General features: G+C 37.1%; 1 protein-coding gene and 1 long non-coding RNA gene across 2 annotated transcripts; one reads left to right on the top strand and one right to left on the bottom strand.

Annotated features, from left to right (window-relative positions):
* Nucleotides 1–11,174: 11,174 nt before the first annotated feature.
* LOC116408445 lies at nucleotides 11,175–16,637 on the bottom strand. Its single transcript, XR_004220936.1, has 3 exons — nucleotides 16,554–16,637; nucleotides 15,799–15,957; nucleotides 11,175–14,442 (listed from the first exon to the last, which is right to left on the bottom strand). It is a non-coding gene; the product is annotated as an uncharacterized LOC116408445 (long non-coding RNA).
* On the top strand, nucleotides 11,552–16,695 carry LOC100495326 (toll-like receptor 1). Its single transcript, XM_018095359.2, has 2 exons — nucleotides 11,552–11,620; nucleotides 14,258–16,695. Exon 2 carries the CDS (start codon nucleotides 14,286–14,288, stop codon nucleotides 16,674–16,676), a length of 2,391 nt encoding a protein of 796 aa, XP_017950848.2. The 5' UTR covers nucleotides 11,552–11,620; nucleotides 14,258–14,285; the 3' UTR covers nucleotides 16,677–16,695.
* The last annotated feature ends 6,429 nt before the right edge of the window (nucleotides 16,696–23,124 follow it).

Here is a 23,124-nt window from a genome sequence, read left to right as displayed (position 1 = left end):
TACTTGTTTTATGTAATAGTACAGCACCCTGCAATAGAACAAAACTTGGTGCACGTCCCCAACAGGAATTTGATCTTTTAATATACTTTTTGCACTTTAAAGTGTGTGCTGTCCATTCTTGAACTTATTGTATATATATATGAAAATATACATACTATTAAATCATATTAATTAATTACTTCATCTTAATGCTTATCCCTTTCTTGAAACAAACATTAAGCCAGCTTTGTTTTACTTTTTTTTTTTAATTTTACCTGTTTTTCTTAATTCCCTGGCACTTGCTTTTGGCACCAGGAGCATCAAACGTCTCCCTATGTGACCCAGGTCATGTTATATTAATGGAAAGTGGCTTAACCTACAGGGGTGCTAAATATAAAAAAAATTGCACTGGAATATTTGAAATAGTTTATTTTTTAAATAATGCTTCCTATTTATATAATATGGAAGGAGCATTTAGCAAATAGAGGTCTTATATTTGGTGATGAGCGAAATAATTCACCAGACATGGATTTACGGTGAATTTCTGCGTTTCGCCATTGGTGGATGTTTTCGCAAAATGGGTAACAAATTCACATGGAAAAATTTGCCACGTAACAGTCAAAATTGTTGCACTTCTTGTTGCGCACCATTTCTGTTGTTTCTTTGAAACGTTTTGCAAACTTTCAGCTAAAGCAAAATGGGACATATTCGCTCATCACTACTTATATTACAAAAGTAGTTGCCTATTGCCATGTTCAAATCGAAACCAACTGGTCACAATGAAGGTGCTCATAATTATGTCTTTATATTTATTTTATAAGCTCTTTCATTTGACTAGCTAGAGGGAATCCATAAAACTAAATAAATAATTAATATTGCCATAGAATACCTTTGACTATATTAAAGGTTCTGGATAAGCAAGATCTCCCTTTTTACAAACATTTATTGATGCTTCAGCCATCTCAAACAGCATCAGCTCTCACAATTGTAAATGAGTCTCACAATCTGAGTAACACTGATCTATATCATGCATCAACTTTTATATAACTTTTTTCATAACTTTTAGTTAATTTTTAAATCAGTCTATGAAGATTCTCATTCATCCAGGTCATGATATACAGTATCTAGTAGAATTAAGTCTAAAACAACTGGACTTTTCTGAGTTTTTCTTGAAAACGTTTCACCACTCATCCGAGTGGCTTCTTCAGTTCAAATGACTGGTAGGGAATTCCCCGGTATTTAAACTCTTGATGGTAGTAGAGTCACAGACATCCAATCACAATGGTTCCATTGAACTTGTTCAGTTAGGTGTTAGCTGAAACTGACAGGTGTAAGAAGGTATGATCATACCTTCTTACACCTGTCAGTTTCAGCTAACACCTAACTGAACAAGTTCAATGGAACCATTGTGATTGGATGTCTGTGACTCTACTACCATCAAGAGTTTAAATACCGGGGAATTCCCTACCAGTCATTTGAACTGAAGAAGCCACTCGGATGAGTGGTGAAACGTTTTCAAGAAAAACTCAGAAAAGTCCAGTTGTTTTAGACTTAATTCTACTAGATAATTTTTAAATCACTTTTCATTATAATAAAAATGGAGGATGGAACATGCCCATTCTTAGATTCTCCTCCTGTGGTCACTCATCATAATCAGTGAGGATGTGGCTAAAAAAATTCTGCTTCTACTTTTAATTTGCACACATGCTATTTAATAGCCGCAAACACCTAACTTGATGGCACGAGCCATACACCAGCACAACGTTAAGATATTTATGAAATTAAACCAAACTTACATAAAATGTTCACTATATTAAGTAATAGTGGATACTAATTACATGTAATACATGTGTATTTAAAGGTAATTTATGAATTCATTTATTTAGAATTTGTATTGATTTACGCTTACTATTTTTTTGCACATTTATCAGTTGTCTGTTCTACTTTTTATGAATTTGAGTATCCTATTTTATTTTATTATGACCAGTGGATTTACAGCTTAGATAGGGTGCTCATTTATATTAATAAGGAATGTGGCATTGTGGGTGACGTACTTCAGAAGGAGTCATAAAACGCTCCCAATCAATGTTCGTGGAAACTGATTGGTTAATTAGCTATTGGTAAAGGAAAGTTGCCGAAGTTATAAAGGAAGTAGAATTGTTGTTAAAGTCACAGTTAAATAAAGTTAAAGAACATCTATCATTTGAGGAGATAGCTGAGCTTATAAACAAAAGAAATGATGGACAAAAAAAAAAGATATTATTGGCAATACATAGTACATATAATGAGATTTCAGTGATTATAGTGGTAAAGGCCCACATGTCTAGGTTTGAAAATATGTGGTAAATAAAATACATAACATAAATATAAATCTGGAAATGTATCTTTTGGGAAATATAAATAATATTTACAAATAAATATAAACCCAAAAGTGGATGGAATGGGAGAGAAAAAGGGGAAAATATAGGCCCTAAAGAATCTGATGAGAAGGAACAGATAGGCAGTATTAGGCTATACCCTTAGCTAATGTGGAGGATATGACTACGATAGAAAAAAGATATCAGATGTGCCCGAAAGTAAGGGTAAAAGAGATGATCAATCACAATCCCTTATAGACTCTCGGTTGTTTAGGCCCAAAAAATCCCGATTGGCAGATTATGAAAGATTTTTTTTGTAAAAAACCATCCATTAAAGAGAAAATGATTATATCTGTCCAGAAAAACAAAAGAGACAGAGATATAGGCAATGGCGTGATTTCCAGGGAAGCAGCAGGTGCCATGACCTCCAGAGTCATCATACACTATACATGAAGGCAACAAAAAGATCCTCTGCACCCATTATCAATATATATAGGACATTAAGATATTCTGTGCATTAAGCTACCTAGAAATGCCCTCCCCTTTAAGCAAAACAGGGATTGTTTGTCCATATATTGCAATATACTTCAAGCTGGCCAACTACGTCAAAGTCATCCCTTCTGGGTAGTCCTACACTGACTTATGCGATTCATTAAGAATTCTACTGCTTCAATATACATTTAACAAAGGGACTACGTTTTACCTGCAACTTATTTGCTTACTACACTACATGAAGGGCCAAAGGTAAGAAAGTGCAGCACATGTACCCAGTGGTACACAGGTGCAGTTTTTGCACTCAGGCTGCGGTCCCATAGTTACCCCACTGGATAACACTACCCCCTGGATAACATTACCCCAATGGATAAGACTAACTAAGGGGAGTCAATAATAAGGAATAGATTGGTCCAATATAAAACAGTTGAATTAAATAAGTTGGAGGAGGGCTGCTGGTCTTGGAAAGATGATGAAAAATGTTATGAAAATGTGTAGCTTTAAAAATCCATTTGTAATATTTTGGGCTGCAGCTCCCAGCAAGTGAAAGTGCTTACATTTTGAAAAACGGTTTTTAGTTACAGGTTTATAATCACAAAATTGCCACAATATTACATTCAGATAAATCACAAATGGAGGTCTTATTAAACTCCGGTCATATTTTTCATAGGCCAACACCTCAAGTTGAACCTCTTCCCATATGCACATTGGGCATATGCCCCACTTCTCTTCACATGCGTTTGTAGGCAGACAGAGAGAAGCAGCCACTACTATACGATTCTGTGTTTAGCTGCAGTTACAGGCACAGCGTCGGCCTCAGTTACAGCTACATGGAGCAGCAATCAGCCCAAAAGTGCATGCTATTGGAGTTTTTCAGCTGATCTTTGCTCTGTGTAGCAGCACTCAGGCTGATGCTATGCCTGTTAGTGCAGCTAAACATGGCAAATATTAGCAAATCTGCTTCCTTCCACCTGCCTCTGAAATGCAGAGGTAGAGAAACAAGGCATATGCCTAGTGTTTCCTTACATGTATAGGGGAAGGGGTGCTAGTACAACATGGAGATGGTAAAAGGGGTCGTGGGAGCACCGCTAAGGCTAAGAGGCATATTTATGAAAATTGAATTTGTGATTTATTAAAATTCGGATAAACTCTAAAACGTACCTGATACCATGGGAAGACCCTGTTAGAAGAAAACTTCCATAGCCAGGGGTTCTTCATAGTGAGCACCATGGTGTTATTCTGTTCTTCCGCTGCTTTTTTTCAATCCCCCAGGGTAGACACATGTACAGTAGAGTGAAAAAGTCAGTTTTTTTGTTAAAGTTGAGCTTCTCACTTTACCGCACATGCTCATCCATGCAAGGAAAGACAAGGAAGGGCATTGCTCTGTGGTGCTTGCTGGGAGAACCCTGGGCTGGGGCAGTTTCTGCTAATAGAAGCACCAGACTGAGGTATCTGGTGAAGGAGGTTCATAACTAGGTTAAGTTTTTATTATGGGGGACTTTAATAAGCCCTTAGGTAAAAACCCCAGATGTTGGTCCTAGTTTATTTGGTTATTAGACTAGATATGCAATCAGATATACAAACAAATCTAAACATGATGCATCAGGACCATCCTGAAGATATATACATTTATAGATAGGAATTTATAGTATGTAGTGCCAAAAGTATATTTTTTCTTAACCCTTTAAAGTTTGGTGCAAAGGTTAATGTTCTCCTGCCACCCCAGCACCCACCAGTACTTAGCTCAATTATGCTCCCTGGCAACCTCATTGGCTCCATGGCCTGTTATTAGGTTGGGATCTGGAGTCATCGCAATGCACCAATGTGTAATACTGGTTACATTTGTGTCTTACCCTGTTTATTGTGCCAGCAATCCCAGCCCACTGTTTTATAGCCAATTATTGAAGGTAACAGTAGGCTGAAGGGTATATAGAGGGTATTTAAACAGCTGGGAATTATATTTGTTCATATTAGTTTGATATTTCTATCACAGTATTTCATTAACAGTAATTGCCTCTTTCAAACCCCATCTCTTACGCCTAGAAACCTCTTTACTATATGCAGAGGCAATACCTTAAGGGTAATTACACATTTTATTGTTTATTATCAATCTGAGGAAAGGGGACAAAACACAACAAATATAAATCTCAAGAATGAATATTCTAATTGATATGGTAATTCCCATTTCATTTAAAAGTGGCCAGTTTGTAGTGTTTTGTCTCCCTTCCCTCAGATCAATAAACTGGTGAGTGTACAATGTCCTCCCTATCTCCGTGTGACAATTTTCCAAGAACTAGTAGTGTTGCACCTTGTTAGCCATAGTTCGGAAAACAAAGGATTTTTTGGGTTACATGATACAGTTCTCTGCACATAAGGAACATGTCATAGAGTGAAATATATGAGGCGGTTTTACAAAATTTCATAAAAACTGCTCCCTTTAGCGTTGCTTTGCAGTTTTGTAGAGTTTGGAATAGAAATCTAGATTTCACCTTTTGGATTTGGTAGAATGTGCACATTATGAAAATATATGGCTTTCAGGGACAGTGTCATATTTTATAGCTTTTACCACACAAAAACAGTCAATGTGGATAGTATTCAAAGCACTCGTAATAAGCCATGAAATTAGTATGCACACATCACATCTTGGTGTCTCTAAATGCCTCATGCTTTCATAAAAAAATGCCATTGGGCATCAAACTCTCCTGCAGGTAACATCATGAAAGTGTCAGAAGAAAAGATGCACTTTTAGATTTTTTCTAAAAAGCTTGCATTCTTACATATACAAATTCATATTTTATTTGTCACATACACAGTCATACACTGTATGCTTAAATGACTACTAATGACCTCAAATTAGAATAATATAGAATATAAGAATTTGAGAATAAAATGAAAAAGAATAAAAATAAATGAAACACAATAATGTAATAATTGAAATGTATGTAGTGCAATGTAGAACCATGGCCAAAGTTGGCATGATAATGTGCAAGAATTGCAGTTCAACTTCGCAGTGTGCGAAAAGTGCAAATGTGCAATTGTTCCACGTGTGCAGAATAAAAAGACTTCCCAAGGGTTCCTAGATCCTTGTGATGTTATTATGATTGAGAGCTCGTATGGCCTGCGGGAAGAAGCTCCTTCTCAATCTCTCTGTTGGCCTTCAGTGAGCGGAAGCGCCTTCCTGACTGCAAGAGACAGAACAGTCCATTGTCGGGATGGCTGAGGTCTTTCATTATCTTCCTGGCCTTGGTCCAGGTATCAGGTAGCCAATAACACATTATCACACAACCACAAATAATCCATGCACTGATTTCTCTTTTGAGAACTGTTCCATAACGTGTATAAAATATGAACTAACATTAGAAAAGTCTATTTCACTGGCGGTGACAACATGTTAGGCACCCCCAGTGAAAAAGATTGCTATGTTTTTTTTCCCAACACTAGCACCCCCTCACATCAGCACTTCCCTTGGCGCCTGGTATTCTGCACATTTGCAGTAGAGTAAAATCTCGGGTATACTCTACTGCGCATTCGCGAATAGTAATTCGCACAGGGGATGCCTGGGGCCGCCGGTAGAATGGTAAGTAAAATGCCACGCAGTGCTCAATTTTTTCCTGGGGAAAAAAATTAGCAACCTATTTCATTTTGGCACCCCCTCCAGTGAAATAGACTTTACATGTCCTTTAAAGTAAAACTAAACCCAATCTCTGCCTCCCCTCCACCCTCCTCCACTGCCTCAAGCTCCCCCCCCCCAAGAGCTAGGGGAAGTTTAACAGCGCCATCTTCTGTCAGTTCTCCGGTACAGATCTTGCAGGAGCATGCAAAGTTGAAGCTGATTCAGGACATGGATTCAATTGCTGACGCTCTTCCAAGATCCATGTCGGCGCTCTAACAGAAGAGGATCAGAAGACAGACAGAAGATGGCCCCTTTGAACTGCGCTGTTCAATGCTGCTCATTTGTGGTAGGTCAGAACACAGGAAGACTTCTGAAAAAAACAGATTCTGCGGGAGGGAGCTTTGATGGGGCAGTGGGGGGGGGGGGTTAGGGTTTAATTCTCCGTTTAATTTCTTGGAATTGGATCCAGTGGATCCAATGGACATTCTTGGGTCTTTTCTCAAATGCTATACATATATAGTTAATAATGTGCCTCCTATTGCAAAATATAAGGATATTATAAGTCACCAAGGAGTTCCATAAGCAAGAGATTGAAAGCCTAGTGCTTTTATACAGGTCATGGAACTCCAAGGTGACTTCTAATATCCTCATATTTTACAGCAGGGAGTATATAATTATTATAATACACAAGTTTCAGTAAGTCCTGTGACACAAATGATATCTCTAAGCGCCGATTATAACTGATGACATCACCAAGCACTGTTTAAAAGGAGATAATTTACATTACATTCATGGCTCGTGTATTATATTGTGATACACACAGAAGTCTATGTTGTTGTCTAAGCAGCTTTCCAATCGAAAGAACTAAACATTTTTATAATTAATTTTAAGGTACAAAAGTAAATAATTGTTATTGAAAGTATAGACACCTAAAAATGCCACACAGTATAACAGGTTCCTGGACATAAAGCAAGACCTATGGATTTTTAAATATTTAATGACCTACAGCAGCATCATCCTGGATCAGAGTTGTGTACAAATAAACTTTATGGGCTTTGGCCTTGTCATCATAGTGGAAAATTTGATATAACTAAAAGCCTTTACACTTAAGGAAGAAAAATAGAAGAAAAAGAACCAAGTGATGTAACAGAAAGTAACATCAGTAAGTAAATAGTTGCAAATAGACATAATACTACATACACCCACACAAAAACGTAGTGTTGTGTATCAAATACCTCGTATGGTGTACTCTTTTCTCTCCTAGGCCTGATTTGTAATTGTAATAAGCAGCTATATCTGTAATCAAAATCAGCTTTTATTAACAAGGGCCAGGGTCATTGGCATTAATACTAGGGTTGTTGATGTGTATGAGAATTTTAACAGGTTTTAGTAGCAAACCTTGCATTTCGGAGGGGCTTTTTACAGAAGGTACCAAGAGAGTTTCTGGTTGGAGAAACCACCATAAGAAGATGTGCTCTACAAAGCTCCAGGAAGAATGGGTAATTCAGATACCACCCTGGATCTCATCAAGATGATATAGGAGCCTGGTAACCTGAAAGGGAAAAAGAATAAGATCCCAGGCTTGTGATTCTTCTTGTCATTCTAGATTACCAGATTCAAGTACTGAGTTGGTCAAAGCTTGACCGTTTAGGTAGGTGGCAAAGGTCTTCTCTTAATTTTTAGACACAGCCACACTGGGAAATGAACACACCTCCCTTTTTCCAGTCTTATATGATATGCAAGGCAGATGACAATGCTTTTAGCTCACTAAGGGCCAGATTCATTAAAGTATGAATTATGAGTACGATTTGTGAAAATTCACATTAAATACAAAAATTTCTGATGTGCATTAATTTTGCGAAAAGTCACATTGTGCTTGGACGAAAATATCATGGTACGATCCGAAAGTTACAAAATTTTTGCATCCGAACGATTGTAAACGGCACAAAAACCTTTCTGACTTTAAACCTTTAGTGCATGATTTTGGAAGCCTCCCATAGGACTCAATGGGGTTGATTCACTAAAGTATGATAAATTTTATCGCACGTTTTTTGCGTTAACTAAGTCACGACAATTAGCGCGTGATTCACAACAGTATTACCGTGTGCGTTAAGTCGCGCATCGCATGCGTTAAATTTCGCACTACCGCATGCATTAGTTTTAACGCATGCGTTAATTTTCGTGCAGAAATGAATACGAACGCATGATTCACAAACACTTAGGCGCGCTAAATATCGCATTGGTCTATGCGAAAATTAACACCTACTTCAGGCAGGCGATAATTATAGAAAAATACAGTAAATGAGTTTTTGGCAATAAAATATGGACTTAGCAGTGGGATTTATTCAAGTATGTGTTTTTTTACGAAGTTTTACAAAAGTATTGGCATGTATGGCTAACATGGCGTGCTACTATAGCGGTGAATATCTAGTCGCCACAATATTCGCTACTATAGCGTGTTTTGTTGCGACAAATACATTACACTGTATATTTTGGCGACTATTTGCCGTTTGTAATCTCGTGATAGGCGCTACATCTGCCACTATCTCCTGCGCTCATCCTATGATAGGCAGCTGCTGGGGATGGTAGGGGTCCACGAAAGGAAGAGGGCAGTCCTCCGCAGGCTGATGCGGAGGTTAGAACACCGTTTTGCCCTCCGAATGGACCTCAGAACTCGGATATGAAGCGCAGGTGTCCAGAATTAATAGCTGAAATAGCGGAAGGTAATTATTGTACTTTTAAAAATGTAAGAAATGTATATTCTATATATATATATGTGTATATATGCATGTTTTTTCAAAAACCACACACAATAAAGTTCACAATAAAGAGGGAATTTTAAATATGTTGTGGCATTTAAAAAAAAAAAAAAAAATCCATATACACACATATATATATATACACATCTATTTGCCAAAACATATGCATAAATAAGTTTAAAGCAGGGGGGAAGCAGCAGGGAGCGGCCCATAGTATGAGTCATTTGGGGAAGGACCACAAATGTTTTAGGGGGCCCTGGCTAACAATGTCTGTGCTTTGTATTGATGTGAGGGTTCAGAGGGGGAGGGGCCATTGGGGGTGTGGGAGGAGGGGGGCCCCAAAAATGTTGTTGTGAGGGGCCCCGTTATTTATGATGGTGGCCCTTTGTGTATGAATGTATATATATATGTATAATATATTTAAATAACATCTTGCAATACTATCTCACAGAACTTCAGCTGGATGTAGCCCCTCATCCAGAGGCCCAACCCCAGGCTGCAGAGGCTCCCCAGGCACCTGACGCCCCCGAGCCACCTGAGGCCCCCGAGGCCGATTTTGCTCCCCTGGCCAAAGACTGGGAATAGGCAAGTCCTCCAACTGAAGAAGTGGGGACCCAGACATCATCATCCCGAATAGACTTCACTCTTCGGTCTATACAAGAGGACATTGCCTCCATGAAGGCCCAGTTGGCCAGAGTGGAGCAGAAAGTGGACACATTTATGGGCAGCAAGCCCTAAGTTTTTATCTTTTTATATTTCAAGTTTTTAAAATTTTATTGTAAAAATAAAAGTTGTTTTATTTTTGTACTTTTGAACTGAGTAATGTCTAATTATTTATCCTTCATTGATATGGTATTCTATACTTTCATGTAGTTTCCCCTACACTCTTACATTTAGCAGTAACGGCATTAAAATGCCATATGGTTTAAATGTTTGCAAATATTCTGGCAACAATTTCGTCTTTAGGCCATTTTGCTAAATAGTAGAGCTTGCATTAATTAACACGTAGCGTATCAAATGTTTTGTTGCCAGAATAATTGTAATATTATATTTGTCCCCGTTTAATAAAGTGCCCATAACATATTTGCTACTTATTCTGTGTCTAAAATCTCCCACTTAATTTAAGCCACTTTAGTAAACAGACCCCTAAGTATTTGGCTTAATATTCTTAAATGCCCCCCCCCCTATTTTATTATCTCTAGCACTTCCTTTTTTTTTTGTTACTTATATTTTATTGTTTTTTTTTTTTTTTTTGCAAATAAACATTTATACAGCACCTCTCTAGCAGGGCAAAATGTCGCCAGTTTTATGCTGCGATTGGCACGTGCGTAATGTCGCGACAATTAGCGCGCGTGTAAATGCTATCGCACTTGCGATAATTAGCGTGCATGCGGAAAAATACCGCAATGTACGTGCGTTATTTAGCGCATATGAGAAAAGTAGCGCACACATTATTTAGCACGACTAAAATATTGCATGCAGTACCGTGCGTAAATTAGCGCAAGTGTGCTTATAGTAAATTGTCGCGAAAATTTAGAAGCGATAAAATTTTTACCGCACTTTAGTGAATCAGCCCTAATGGCACTCTGCAGCTCCAACCTTGCCAAAGGAAAGTCACGATACCGAAGCTTGAATGAATCCGAAACTTTCATAAATTATGTTATTTTGTCGCACAAATTGTCGCCAAGTACGAAAAAGTTGCGCAAATTAACAAAAATATTGCAGAAAATATAGGCAAAAGTTGTAAACTTTTTTTTGTAATCGGACCTGTCATACTTTAATAAATGTGCCCCATAGTCTATATTTTTCTGCACCAAAATATCACATTTCCATCAACTCTATGGCTTTGTGTGGCTGCACAAAAGGAACTGAATGAAAATACTCTGCAGGTGCGCAGACAAATGTATTAATCCGTTACCAACTAAAATAGACATAAATCCACACAAAGAAAAAACTTTCTGAAATGAATACAGAGACTGTACAAGGAGAATTTAATTTTCAATGTTAGGTCGATGACCTACAAATACAAAGCGCTCTTACAAGAAGACCACATAAACAAACCAATAACTTCAATCAGCCCACCCTACTAAAGGGATTCAGATTTTTTGCTTTTTGTATACACTGCAACACTTTCTGGCATATACAGTAAAACCTTAATTCACAATCAATACATAAGTTATATTTGTATTTATTTTGGCTCATACTGTGCTGCACTAAAAGCACAGCATTACGTGTGCGCTTGGAGGTAATCTGATAACTCAGTTCTCTATTACAACACCATCAGCAGGAGAGAGGTCACATGGTGTACAGAAAAGACACTGCTTTCAGTTTCTCTCTTATTCCTTCCTGCTCTCCTGTTTCGCCAGTGTCCTCTGAGCAGCACTCCCTCCTTGCACAGCAGCCAAAGCTCCTGCCATTGTGTAAGTCTTCTGTCAGCCAGCTTTGCAGTTATTGAGTTGGGAGCGAGGAAGTTTCACTCCCCGGTGCCACTTGTTGCAAGATAGGGGAAAAGAGTTTATAATGGTGTTCCCTTTGCTATCTCACCCCCACACAGCTCCTTGCATTGACAGTGCCCGCCATATTGCATGTTACTACAACACAATCAAAACACAGTGGGGCTTATATATCAATGTATCGCTGTAATAGTCGGAGAGGCAAAACTTTTGCCCTGCGCATAAGCATATTTAACAGTATAGCGCAAACGTGGTCGCTTAAAGTTTCATGCTCTAGTTTTGAGGCCAACAGCTGCCCCATACAAACGTGCATATGACGTCACAAAACGTCATAAATTATGTTCATAGATGATTACAGCTACATCAATTTGGTTGCATTTGTTATATCGCACAGTGCGACAATTGAACTGGCATAAAAATTAATCAACTCACACAATGTAAGGCAAATGCAATTGCGTGTGCGCACAATATGGCACATAATCATGAAAGCGATGGTTTGTGCTGTGATGGGTTGATAAATGAGCCCCAGTGTTTCAGTGCCTCATAGCCAATTCAAAAAGTCTAAGCGCGTGGAGCAAAACACTGGTAACAGCAGGCAGACAAGGCAAACCTCTCAGTCTAGGCATCCTTATGAAGAGATGTCATTGAAAGTTTTTTAAATTGATACCTATTGTTCAATTGGCAGGCTGCCCAGACAAGGTTCTGTTTACATTACACTAGCTGGTAAGGGGGGGCGTGAAATTACAACTTGCAGCATAGCAGTAAAGTGTGACTAAAGTTTATCAGAACACAGGTCACATGGCTGTAGCACCCTGGGAAATGAAGAACATGGCTAGCCCCATGTAACATTTCAAAAATTTTAGCACTTATTATTGGATAAAAACAAATTTTAACAAGCACCCTACTGTGGCACTATGCAAACTGTGTAAAAATTTCAGGCTTGAGTCTTCCATTAATACCATATTTTAGAATGGTGCTTATATTGTTTTATAATTACATAATTCTTTTTTTTCATAGTGGTGGTTGGTACATTGGTTCTTTTAGCGGCACAGTATATATGGCCCATGTGTTGTAATCTAGGAGGGCCAGACTGCAAGGAAAGTTAGCCAGAGATTAAAGAAGCAAAGGGGCAAAAACTAAATACAGCCTTTGTAAAAGATGAGAAAATTTTTACTGGTTTGTGTGTAAAAGGGACTGATCGCAATAATCTATTGATGTAAAATTCTGCACATCCTCAAACATGTACTCTTTCTATAAGTAACTGAGGAAGAAACATTGAAATTGAGATTGAATGAGATGACCCAAAGGTTATATAGTGAGGGTATCCATCAGAGCTACTTTAGAGTGAATAATATAAATAGTAAGGCAGACAGATCGAACATCTTTATTGACTGGTTCCAGGCTTTAATTCTAAACATATCCTGTTTGTGCATACATTTAATCCTGTAATGCGTAAGATTACAACATGTCATTAAAAAACATTGGGGAATATTAGGAAGATCTTATTCACTAATTGAGGAATTTAAGAATCCCCCGTGTTTTATAGGTGAGATGAGGGAACTGTAAGGATTCTACAACAGTTAACTCTAGCACTGGTACGTAAAGGAATGTTTCCTTGTTGTTACAACTTCTTATGTTACGCATCCATATTCAGATAGATCGTACAGGATAAGTCAATATAAATCCACTATTTGTAATAATAATCTTAAATGACCAGTTCCATGTTTGTGTTTGTATAACTTTTTTTTTATGATAGGAATTGTAGGGATATATAATTTGTGAGGTTATATAATTGTACTGATGGTGTGTATAATGGGGTTGGAGATGAGAGGTGTGTAGGTTTAACACATATATTGTGTTAGCCAAACACTGGAGTGTGTGCAGAAGGATAGGGTTAAATAAAGGTGAACATATTGTGTCTAATTAGGGGGTAAGTTTGGAGGTGGATTTAGGATTTTAAGAAGTGTGGCTTTGTCTCTCAACTTTTTGTTGTTAGATAAAGGAGCGGGAGGCTCTGAAATGTTACTTTGCTACAGCAGCCCGACCTGAACACTTTAGGTAGCTTGGTTTCAGGGATCCAACATCTAAGGCACCTTAGGCAGTGAGGTTAGTATTTTGGGGTTGTAGTGGCTTTGAAAATACATTCTGACAAATTAAAACCAAAACTAAAAGGGCCATTCCCTAGATTTTGCATCCTGAACACTAATAAAATATTTAGAAATATACATTTTTTGGTCAGGTATAAAGGTGCCAGTAAGGATATGAAATTGTGAGCATATTAGAGTAAGCACAGGTCAACACAGAGTGCAACAGACATTGGTGTGATACAGATGGGCATTCTATGGCTACTTTCCAATATGTCATTGTTGTGCAGTGGCTCTTCCTATGTATATATGTATAGCTTTGCATATACTTCTAAACATTAACAGAGCTTAAAAAAACTAGGGTGGCAACAGAGGCATGAATAATACTGTACATTATCATTTTTCTGCAAGAACATATTTGTAGTTAAAGTATTATAATTAGTAAATTAATTATAAGAAATAAGAAGGTTGATTAATAACAAGTAGTAAAATCATGCATTGATTTAAATCTCATTTACAGGTTCCAATGCAAGCAGTTAATCACCATTATGAGAGTCCATGCTGCTGAATACAACTTGTATTTCCTCTTCGCAATTATCATTTACATACTAACTCAGTTTGAAAGTAATAAAGCCTTGATCATCCAGAGGAAGCTGCATAAATGTTTCTCAAGCTGTCCATCTGTCTGTACTCTGCTGGATTTTACTAAAGAGAACATAACTCATCTTAAAACAAGTGACTTCAATTGTTTTTTACAGTTAAGACTTCTAAATCTTTCACATAATTTAATTGGAGAATTAGACTGTTCAGTGTTTAAGTTCAATCCTTCGCTAGAGTACTTGGATATATCTAACAACAGATTGCATACGATAAAATGTCACTCATTACAATATATTAAAAACATTAAGCGCATGGACCTTTCATACAATAACTTTAAAACCATGGATTTTTGCAGTGAATTTACAGCACTGTCGCAACTGAAACATCTTGGACTGAGTTCTAAGAAGATCCAAAAAGATAGTTTCATAAATATTGCATCTATGGATCTTGATTTTGTGTTTTTGGGGATTGAAAATGAAATTGAATATGAAAATGGAAGCTTACAGTTTCTGAATACAAACAAACTGCATATCAACTTGCAGCCAAACCTAAGTCTGGCAAGTTCTTACCTTTTGAGTGATGCTTTGGACACTTCTATGACTCTCGAGGTCTCTGGGGCACAATGTGATGTACACTGTGATTATTTTACGAAATCTTTTTTCACGATTAATAAAAACTCCAAAGTAGTCAATCTAATTATCAGCAATAGCACAATGCCGGGAAATGAAATGCTTAAAATAATTCCACCTATTTGGGATTCGTCAGTAGAGCATCTACACATCAAAATGTTCAGACTCATAAAGGAGTTTAAGTATGTTAAAATGGACTTTACACATCATTCAATAAAATCTTTTACATTAGAGTATTTTACTAACGATGTGTTTTTTTTCCAAGGAACTCATCCCTTTAACATATTTGCAGAAATGCTTGTTGAAAATGTTACATTCTCAAACGCAGGAATGATACACTTTTTTTGTCCTCCGGTGCCCAGCATTGTCAGGTTTCTAAACCTTCCAAGCAACAGAATTACTGATGAGATTTTTCTAAACTGTTCCAGTCTCAACGAACTGGAATTACTTAATTTGCAAAATAACAAATTAGAGCAAATGTCAAAAATAAGTTCTATGACTCTCAAAATGAAAAATCTCAAGCATTTGGACCTCAGCAAAAATGGACTTCATATTGACAATGAGAAACAATGCAACTGGATGGATTCCCTTGTATTCCTAAATTTATCCGAGAGTGGGCTTACAAATTCGGTCTTTGGTTGCCTTCCCATCAACCTCCAGATACTAGATCTCTCTAAAAATCAAATCTCCAGCATCCCCATAGAAGTAAAGAATTTTGTGTCCCTAAAAGAACTACATTTAGCATCAAACCGTCTAACAGATATCCCTGACTGCCACAATATTGGCAATAACTTGGGGGTCCTAAAAGTTGATGAAAATTTTATAAACTTACCACCAAAAGAATTCCTCCAGAACTGTGAATATGTTCAATATCTAAGTGCTGGACAAAATCCGTTTCAGTGCAACTGTGACCTGAGAGAGTTTGTTAAGATGGGAGTCATGTTTCCAAAAAGGCTTGTTGGATGGCCAGAGTCCTATAAATGTGCAGATCCTGAAAACGTCAAAGGAATTTTCCTTCAAGATTTTCATCTATCTGAAATTTCTTGCAATACATCATTATTTCTAGGAGTTGTACTGGGCACAATTTTTGTAGTGTCAATCATTGTGGTTTCTGCATGTTTTTATTTTGACGTGCCATGGTATATTCGTATGTTGTTCCGATGGTTTAGAACAAAGCACAGGTTAAGGAATGTTAACCAGCAAGACATTCAGAATGACAAACTATTCCATGCATTTATTTCTTACAGTCAGGAAGACTCAGACTGGGTAAAGAATATGTTGCTACCAAATCTTGAAAGAAAAGACGGATCAATAAAAATCTGCCACCATGAAAGGCATTTTATTCCTGGCAAAGCAATTATTGAAAACATAATTGACTGCATTGAAAAAAGTTTCAAGTCCATTTTTGTTTTGTCTCCTAATTTTATTCAGAGTGATTGGTGTCACTATGAGCTGTATTTTGCACAGCACACTTTATTTGGGAAAAATTCCAATAATTTGATTCTGATACTACTGGACCCCATCCCACAGTATTCAATTCCCAATAAGTATAACAAATTAAGATCGATAATGAAGCATAGGACATACCTTGAATGGCCAAAGGAAAAAGGCAAACATGCCCTCTTTTGGGCTAACCTCAGGGAAGCAATTCATGTAAACCTTTCTATTAAAGAGGAAGACATGGCAGACCCTGAAATAACAATAACATGATTTATAAAAGGTTACTCTATACAATGTCTACTGTTTAAAATTTGGGTCAAAACCCACAGAAGCATGCCCCACCTTTTCTTAAGGTTGCTCACCTTTTTAGTCTCTGACATTCAGCATGGAAATGGCACTCTTTTCCAAGCAACCGACACTTAGTGGTCTACTCTCACTGAATTTTTCAACTGTGTTCTCAGATGTGTAGGTTGGGAATTTGCCAAAATTTGCACCTGTCCTAAAGCCGACCTGACCTGACTTTGCCCTAGCGTTACATACTCACACCTGACCCACCTCCTCTAATAATGTCAGAGATAAGTGACATATAGCTATAAATATCACCAAAGGAGAATGGTATTAGCCTGATGAGGTCATTAAACTGGGAGAATCAGGTCCAGTAACCTCACCAGGGGTAGGCCATTTAATAAGCTCAGCAGGGCACTGTGGCTAGATTTGTTCTGATCATAATAACTAGCTCTATGCTGCTTAATGACTGTGAATGCAGAATATCACAGCTAAGCCAATCACTACAGCAATACCCAATCATGAGCAAAAGTGTGGATGTAGAGATGGAGGCGTCATCTATGTAATTAGATACATATATACCCTTTGTAACAGAGACATGATTTATAGAACTGTCAGCTATCCATCAGTGGCAATTTATAATTTGAGGTCTAAGAACTATTTGTTAAGCAAAATTGTATTATTATAAAGTATAAATTAGATTACTATTGTTTATGTTAGGTGTATAGTACAAGTTTTAGGAAATCCTGGTTGAAAGAAAATTAGGATAATGTAAAGATGGGTAAATGCTAGATGATTGATTCCTGTGGGCCAATGTCTGGCATTTACTTAAAAGGCTGAGCCAAAAAAAGTCAGTGCGGGAAAAAGTCACAGAAAAGTTGCAAAACTGCGACTTTTTTGAATTATCGCACCAAAACATCTACTTTTTTAAATTCAGATGCGAAGTCAATCTGCCATTGCAGACTACATGATCTCGACAAGTTTTAGCTGGCAAATTGTCAGAGTCAGATTTTTAGTCATTTTGCTAAACAGTAAATCTTGAAAAAGTTGCAACTTTTTTTCTGCAGCTATAAGTGCTAAAAATTGCAGATCAGGAAAAAAATCAGAGAGTTAGTAAATGGTCTAAGTAAGTTTCTTTTAGAGCACTAAAGTCTTTCAATTCCGCTAAATTTCTTTTGGTTCAGTGTTAGGTTGTTCTTGGTACACAATCCACTGACTATTTATTATGAATTATTCTTGTTCAATTTATGACTTTAATGTATGCCAACACATATATTTGACTTTGCAGAGGACTTAAATTTCATTAAAAAGTCGTTTGGAATGCTCTGCAGACACTTTAAGCTATTACTGCTTGAAATGGCTGAATCCCAAAGTATTATTGCATTAGCCATTTCTCCAGTGTCTTTATGTATAACCCACTTATGGCTGATGCCACACTTAGGGGCTGATTTACTAACCCACGAATCCGAATTGGAAAAATTCAGATTGGAAAACGAACATTTTGCGACTTTTTCGTATTTTTTGCGATTTTTTCGTCGCCGTTACGACTTTTCGTAAATTGTCGCGACTTTTTTGTAACCATTACGACTTGCGTCGTATTGAGCGCTCGTAAACTGCGGGCAAAACTTTCAGACTTAGCATGATTTTGGAAGCTTCCCATAGGACTCAATGGCACTCTGCAGCTTCAACCTGGCCCAAGAAAAGTCACAATACTGAAGCTTGAATGAATCCGAAACTTTTGTACTCGGCGCAAAGGCTGCGAAAAAGTCGCGACAATTCGTGCAAGTTGTAATGCTACGAAAAAGTCGTGACAATTTCCGAAAAAATCGCAAAATACCGATCATTCCGAAAAAAACGCATTCGGACGCCTTCGGGCCGTTCGTGGATTAGTAAATCAGCCCCATAGCGTATGGCGTAAATCGCTTGCCGAAAATAGCGCCATACGCTCCTACCTGTGCCTGCACCCAAATGAATGGAATACGCTCGGGTGCAGGCACATGTAGCTGATATCCGCTAAAGATATGAAGTCTTGCGTTTTTTGGCGGATATCGGCTACATGTGCCTGCACCCAAACGTATTCCATTCATTCAGGTGCAGGCACAAGGTAGGATAGATCTACAGCAGGGGGGCGTATTCTCTGTAAGCGTTTTTCAGCTTGCCAAGAATACGCCTGTGTGGCATCAGCCTAAGGTTATGTTTAGTTGGTCATGTTTAAATAATAATTGTTTATCACACAACCTTTGTAGTTAAGCTAGCATAACTGAAACCTTTCAACTGCAAGGAACTTGCGTTCAAAAAAGTACTTTTCTGGGTTAAAAGTGTCCAAAACCAGCTCAGGAACCATGTAAGTCTATTGCCAATAAATTGATGGTTTTATACACCTGTCTTGAGAGAAGAGAGCAAACCGGAGCTATGCATTATTGACTGAGAAGAGGAAGGCCAAGGTTGGCAGGAAGGTACATGGCATATATAACAGTAAAAATATGACTGGCAGAATTTCAACAAAAAGCCAAATATAAACTGGCAAATAAAAAACTTAAAATGGCAAAATTTAATTGGGTTTGGAGCGAGTGTAAATGAGATGTGAAGCAAATCAAAGGATAGGAGAAGTAGGAGAAGAGCTTGCAAGGTGGAGTAACTGTCATGGCATAGGGGCTGCTTTCATGCTGGTGTGCAAGGAATACTTAAACACAAAGGTTACCACTATGTTTTATAGCATTATGCCATTCAATGTGATCAGCACGTGACGGGTGTAAATATCAGAAACAGGAACATTCTGAAGTTTCAGATGCTTAAATATATTGGATATATAACTGCACTGAAACACTGTCTGATTTTATTATAAACACAATTGCTACATTAACTTTAACAAAAATAGAAAAATTGGGAAATTACTTCTTTTGTAGATAAACTGGGAAACTTTATTTCATAAATCTTCTACAGGTATGGGACATGTTATCTAGAATGCTGGGGACCTGGAGTTTTCCAGAGAAGGTGTCTTTCCATAATTTGGATCTCCATGATTTAAGTCTACTAAAAAAACATTTAATTAATCCAATAGGATTGTTTTGCCTCCAATACAGATTATTTATATCTTAGTTGGGATCAAGTACAAGGTACTGTTTTATTGTCATTATGATTTATTAAATCATTTTTAAAAATTCCGAATAACAGATCCCATACCTTACTGTTGATTCTTTTCCTTATATTTGCATGCATTTATATGTGCATTCAGGCGATGCAATAAATTCATTTTGGGATATTTATTGGTAAGCAGCATGAAGCATCACCCTAAATTATAAGATGATGCACTTGATTATATTATTATATTGGAGATTAGATCAAATGTTAATGAATTCCTTAATAGTTTTTTGGGAAGCTATATGAGCTACTAAAGTGATGTAAAGTTCACAATTCAATGTATTCCTGTTTTCTTTTCTGTGTTTTGGCATCCGTTTTTTAATCCAATTTTTAATAAATAGGGAAACATTTGTGCTTTTTAAATATGTGAGTTTAGTTGTCGAAAAAGATCATCCAAAATACAAATCTTGGCAAATTTGCCTCCCCGTGTATAGAAAGCCAACAGCTTTAACCACATTGTTATGCTGAGAGTATGTATCCTGTACACCAACTTAGAGTCATTTCTGTTGGTCAGTTGCTAAGAATGAAAAGCATGTAAATAAGATCCCAAGGAACAGATATCTGAAGAACCATCAAGTGATAAGTGAACAAAAAGCAAATCACGTTGATCACTGCACCACACAAAATGTTACTACAGTAATAAATTAAGTAATATTGGCCTGAAACAGAGTATTAGTACTTGGATAGATAACAAGCTGCGTAACTCTAGACATTGTCATTTAGTGGCTACTAAAACAAATAAGATACTGTCTTTCAGAAAAAAAGGGCATTAACTCTAGGGATAAAAAGATTTTGCTCGATATTAGTCCCTGGGAAGGTGTGACGCATGAGTAAGCAGTGCATTTTCGTGGTCCATTCTTAGGTTATTAATAATGTAATAATGTACCTCTACCGTACAAACTAAAATTACGTACTATTGGCAAAATGCAAAGTTTTACCTGAAATATTCTGTATATAGTGCTTTAAAGTTATTGGTAGTTTTTGTGCTTGCATGAATAAAACGTTTCCTTGGTTCTCTGACTAGATGAGCTTATTTTTTCACCAGGCATGGATTCACAATGAAATTCCACATTTCACCGCCGGCATATTGTTTTGTGCAAGGGCGCAGAAGTTGAATCGAAGTCCATATTCTCCTCAATTATTATTAATTACTATTATATGTTGTAACTTACCTTTAACTCTGTAAGTATTGCTATTTAGCAAAAATATTTATTAAGCTACACCATATAAAAGTTTATATACAGGTATCAGACCCCTTATATGGAAACCCATTATTCCGAAAGCTCCGAATTACGGAAAGCCCGTCTCCCATGGACTCCATTTTAATCAAATAATTCAGAATTTTAAAACTGATTTCCTTTTTCTCTGTAGTAATAAAACAATAGCATGTAATTGATCCCAACTAGATATTATTAATCCTTATTGGATGCAAAACAATCCTATTGGCTTTAATTAATGTTTTATTGATTTTTTTAGTAGACTTAAGGTATGGAGATCCAAATTACAGAAAGACCCCTTATCCGGAATACCCTTCGTCCTGAGCATTCTGGATAACAGGTCCTATACCTGTACTAATTACATACTGTATGTCCTGACCCCCCATCAACATTGGATGCTATGGTTTTGACTGGTCTGGCTGGAATTACCTAGTCTGGGAGTAGAAACCCCAACCAAATAAGATTTTTAGACACATCTAGAAGGATGGTGAATTATAGGCAGCTAATACACATACATTTCTTACATTTTCAAATACATAAATGAAAAAACTGCAATTTATTTACCTTAGGTTGCTACAGAAAGACTATATATTTCCCACAGCACTGAATTTGTTGTTGCAAACAAGTGTCTTTTTACTTACTTGTTGTTATTAAATGCTTCCTTTCAAGATGTTATGGGAAATCGATTTGTGAAATAATATAAGCAAAAATGAGAAAAATACAAATAAATCCACTTACATTTTCTCACAGCCTGAAGGAAGAAGGAAAGAAAGCAAAAACATGCGGCATTCTGGCATGTAAACACCCAAAATACATGTAATTTAAGAAAAGGTCAGATAGCATTCCTGGTGTATTCTCTGCCACCATTGGTGACAGCTTAACAGCCAAGTTTCTTTACTCAACAAAAAACCCTGACAGACAATGCACCGTGTACGCCATGGAAAAAGTTCAATACAGCACATTCAGTAAATATAGAATTGCATGGTGCTTAAAACTAACCTGAATTTCCGTTACATGATTACTCCTTTTTGCATCAGGAAAGTTACTCAATTTATATTTGTCACAGGTTCCAAACTGTCTGTTATGTTAACCTGAGTTACAAAGTAAATGAAGCCTCTAGCATGCAATAACCAGCCAGTAAAAGCAGTAGTATATATATATATATTTATAAAATGGTGGCTTGAGATCATCTATATTGCGTGTGCATTGTCTTTTAATAAATTAAGGAAATGTTTCACTTGCAAAAAAAACATTACCAAACCATAACACGCATTTTCAGTTCTTTATTTACAAGAATATTCACAAAAAAAGAAATCACTTGTCTAGAAATGCAGAAATGAAAAAGGAATCTTGAATTTTGAAGCTTAATATGATTGCCAAATTCCAAAACTCCCCGCATAAGCAATTTCCTACTCATTACAATTTTCTTACCTACTTATTATCAATCAGAATACTATACATGTAAACGAAGGCAAAATACAGTGCTGAAGTGCATTTGCTTAAAATGGATATTTTTTCTTAGAGAACCACTTGTACCCCATAAAGAGAACCAATTGTACCCCATACCATATTTCAATTTATTTATTTAAAATTGTGAATATACATTTGCAAAAAATAATCCAATGGCAAATGTGGTAAGAGGAATTTGGCGATTTGATAATGTGATAAAATGAGATACTGCAGAAGAGTAAGACCAGACATATCTATGCCTTCTCTAGGTGTTGTAGCAGCGTATCTCTCACCATTCTGTGCAGGGATCTGTAGTTTAGACTGCTTTGATTTTATGAGAAACCAATACAAGGATAAAACAGCCAAAAAAAATCTGCCCTCTATAGTCATGGGACTCACATGATTTAGGGTAAACAGAAGTTATAATCCTGCATGGGTCCAGTTGGGCAAACCCATGTCAACACAGACCTACAACCTTACCTGGACCAGCTGTTCCCCTTCCCCAGACCAGCAACAGACCCTACCTAATTGAAACCGCAACACAGGAAGTAACACAATTGTGGGCTGGAACTGATGACACTCCAGTGGAAGGTCATGGAGGTAAGGGGATACATTTCCTTTTTTCT

Source organism: Xenopus tropicalis, chromosome 1, assembly GCF_000004195.4.
Source record: "Xenopus tropicalis strain Nigerian chromosome 1, UCB_Xtro_10.0, whole genome shotgun sequence".
Taxonomy (NCBI): domain Eukaryota; kingdom Metazoa; phylum Chordata; class Amphibia; order Anura; family Pipidae; genus Xenopus; species Xenopus tropicalis.
Note: the sequence above shows the minus strand (reverse complement) of the source record. Positions and strands in the feature narration are given on the sequence as shown.

Bases quoted from the DNA above. Each gene is read 5' to 3' on its own strand.
- LOC100495326 (XM_018095359.2), top strand. From the start codon at position 14,286: ATGAGAGTCCATGCTGCTGAATACAACTTGTATTTCCTCTTCGCAATT.